Source organism: Crocuta crocuta, unplaced genomic scaffold (genome assembly GCF_008692635.1).
Source record: "Crocuta crocuta isolate KB4526 unplaced genomic scaffold, BGI_CrCroc_1.0 scaffold162, whole genome shotgun sequence".
Lineage (NCBI taxonomy): Eukaryota > Metazoa > Chordata > Mammalia > Carnivora > Hyaenidae > Crocuta > Crocuta crocuta.
Window position 1 is genome coordinate 2,194,708 of NW_027529433.1, and position 3,618 is coordinate 2,198,325.

The 3,618-nt window shown below is 36.7% G+C and overlaps 1 protein-coding gene across 1 annotated transcript in view; it reads right to left on the bottom strand.

Moving 5' to 3' along the window:
• Positions 1-1,108: 1,108 nt before the first annotated feature.
• CKMT2 (creatine kinase, mitochondrial 2) overlaps positions 1,109-3,618 on the bottom strand; it is a 20,127-nt gene continuing 17,617 nt past the window's right edge. Inside the window, exon 6 of the mRNA XM_077759835.1 lies at positions 1,109-1,328. Coding sequence (XP_077615961.1) covers positions 1,209-1,328 — 120 coding nt within the window. The 3' untranslated portion in view covers positions 1,109-1,208. The remainder of the gene's footprint in view (positions 1,329-3,618) is intronic.

Sequence of the window (3,618 nt, forward strand, 5' to 3'; positions counted from 1 at the left end):
TTTTTTAATGTTTTATTTATTTCTAGGAGCGAGAGAGAGAGACAGCGTGAGCCGGGGAGGGTCAGAGAGAGAGGGATCACAGACTCTGAAACAGGCTCCAGGTTCTGAGCTGGCAGTCAGCACAGAGCCTGACGCGGGGCTCAAACCCACGAACCGCGAGATCATGACCTAAGCGAAAGTCGGACGCTTAACCGACTAAGCCACTTAGGCGCCCCGAAGCTAACAATTTTTAGTGTTGTACAATTTCATAACTTGCTACCGTGTTCTCCCTAACTCTGTCATGCCACTTCATGTTTCATACATCACTTGATGGATGTAAAAGCATAACAAGATTTGATACGAGGATATCCATGCCTAGGGAATAATTAAGTTTTTGAATTATACCACATATTCAGTATTTCAAACATCAAATTTTGGATTTCTCTTAAGAATATACAAACACAACATTTTCAGACTATATTTGACAATATTACTTAAACCCATAATGTTTGTAGTATCCAGTTTAGGAAGCCAAGCCACAATCTAACTTATCAGCCAAGAGATTTGACTTTGTCAGTGACTGCAGTCTTCCCTAACTAACTTTTTTACCCTTCTTCCACCTCAGGACCAACCAAAGGAAGTCATATATGCTTTTCAAACCAATTCCATAGGATATCCCATTTCCGTTCATTTTGCCTTCACTTTCTCCAGTGCCTACAACCCCAGTCAGGGTTTCATCTGAAACTTCTATATGCTTGTCTTGACTTTGTCAGAAACTTAAAGGGATGGTGGCTGACTCCTTTTCTGTATCCATCTGTAAGTAACCTTTGTCTGTCTTCATATGTGTAGTTATTCTTGCTCTAGTTGCCAGAAACAATCGGGAAATGAGGAGCTAATCTACCAATAGTGTCCATAAAGTTTTGTTAGTGGGGATATTGTCACATCTAGATGAATTGAAGGTTTTTATATTGGTATGTAAACAGTTTTAGAAATATGTTTTATCAGTGCCTTAAAACACTTTTGCCTGCCGCTATTTGTAATTTCATGCATTTTCTCTTCTTAGGATTTTAAAAAATCAGGGAAACGAAACATATTAAGGAGAGTTTTATTGTAAAGATAGGACATACAATTTTACATTTTTCCAAGTCTATAAAAACTCTCAGAGTAAAACTTCTTCATGTCTGTCATACCAGCAGACAGAATTATTTACAGTTTGGAAAGGAGAAAGTTCACTTCCTGCTAAACTGAGGCAGAGGTGGTGGGATCTTAATATCTTGACCTCTCTCCAACTTCTTTTCACAGTCCACCAGATAGTTGACTCCATCGATGACTATCTGAACAAGCTCAACCTTTGATAGTGAAAAAGACAAATAATTAATCTATGCAGAAGACACATGCAAGGCATTAATGAACAAGAACAATACTGGGACAAATAAAGTGCCATGTTAGAAGGACTTGAGGGAAATAATGAGAAAGAAGAAACTGTTAAGTGTTGTAGAGGAGAGGTATCTGATGGTCATTGCCAGAGATACTGAGAAGCAGATCTATTACAGCATTACTCAGTCTTTTTTTTATTAATTTTAGAGACGGAGTTAGTTACTACTTTTTAAATATATGAAAACCATTAATGTGTGTCTCAGACTCTTTTCCTATAAGTTTACTTAAAGTAAAATTAAACTGACCTCTTGTTTTGTTCCTTGACCTGGATCTCTTTTAAGACCTGCTGCTAAGTTATCTCAGCACTAAGTAAGCTGTAGTTCAGATATTACTTACATAGTGGATAGCTTTCTGAAAACTTATCTGAAATCAAGTGTTTGGCAATTAAATCATGTGTTCACTGTATCAGGTAAGTTACATTATGATGAACTTTTTTAAAATGACTATTATTATTATTATTATTATTATTTTTAGAGAGAGAGAGAGAGAGATGATTGGAAGCAGGCTCTGCATTGACAGCAGAGATCCCGATGTGGGGCTCAAACTCACCAACTGTGAGATCATGACCCAACCTGAAATCGGACCCTTAACCAACTAAGCAATCCAGGTGGCCCCCTCATCTTATTTTAATTTGTGGTTTAAAAAAAAAGAACTTTGATTCACAAATACTATTTTTTATAAATTCAAGTACATCTAACTATGAATTTCTTTCTCCTGTGATCCTCTTCCTAATCAATTGCACTGCTCCTAAAGATGCAAACTCAGAGAGTAATCAATTACTTAATTCCAGACGGCATTAAAATGGTTGATAAAAACTCAGGAACCAACAGCAAGGATGGAAGGGATTATTAATGGTTATAGCTGAACATACCTTAGGTATGATAGACACGAGGCCCCCAAAAAAGGGTTCGGTCAGAAAGCTAGTCATTGAAACACATATTTTTTACTTCTCTAATTGACCTGTCCTGGTGTTCTTGAGGGTTTGTAATGAGATGGTTCTCTCACTCACTTGATATTCATTTAAATCAAGGACTCTATCTTGATATAAATCTTCTTTGGTTCTAAGGTCCCTTCCTCTTGAACCTAGGAATTCTTTTCCTAAAAATATATCCTAATTAAATAATCAGAGTTGCAGTTAGAGTTCTGTATAAATATGGTCAAATAAAGCATCAAAAAATCATTGAATAGATAATGGAGTATCTTTAAATAAACTTTTAATGACAGTTTAGTAAAGAATACTTAACATTTTAAGAAAATGTTCATAATAGAGTAGTGTGTTACAGTAAATATATGACTAAATTTCATTTTTAAAAGAGGTATTTGAATCATTGTAAAAAATGGAAGGTACAGCTTTCTGCTTAGAGAGCCCCAGGGCAGCTCCAGCACAGAGTGGGACGGGCTGCCTTAATTTCCAGCAATAAAAATCTAGTTATTATGAGAAGCAGATAGACCTAGGCTCCAAATCTTCCTTATTCACTACACCATACATTATTCAGTAAATTTCAGAAGCTGTATTTTATAGCTCCTTCTTCCTCAAGTACTTTACTAGAGGTGGGAGCAAGTAAGGTGATGTGTTTTGAGTGTTTCCTCCTTCCCTTTTCTCAGTTTATTGGTAGGGATACCAATAGGCAGTGAAGTATTTGAAAGCTGGCAAGGAAGAAGAGCATCAATAATGCAAAGACTTAATAACCAGCCACTGAGTTATTAAGATGTGTATGTTGTAAGAGGAAGAGGCTTTTAAATTAATAATGGGCATAAATCATTCAATAGGACTATACCCTGAAAAAATTGGTATGACTTACGGGTATCAGTACTTGCTTACGAGTTAGCTGCGTGTTCTCTAAGTGTGCTCTTTTTGCTTCGGCTCCTGTATCACTCTCCCAGCCTACCTCTAGTTTATGAATGCTGTTCATCCTACGTATTCATAGAATCTTAAAGATTACTCTATGAGCACAATCTTTTTGTACCTAGTGCAAATGTTGCCATCTTTAGCCCCCCAAAATAAAATTTTACAAACTATCAAGGATCTAAAAATGAAGCATGTGGCCTTCACCTAAGGAAGTTGAGAATCGAGAGAAAATTCCACTACTTTACCACCCTCAAAGAGCACATATGTTCTCTGATATGACCGTGATAAAATACCACTATCCTTTTGCATAACTGAGGTCCCGATGCTGAGAGATTGCTGGAATACCTCTCTGG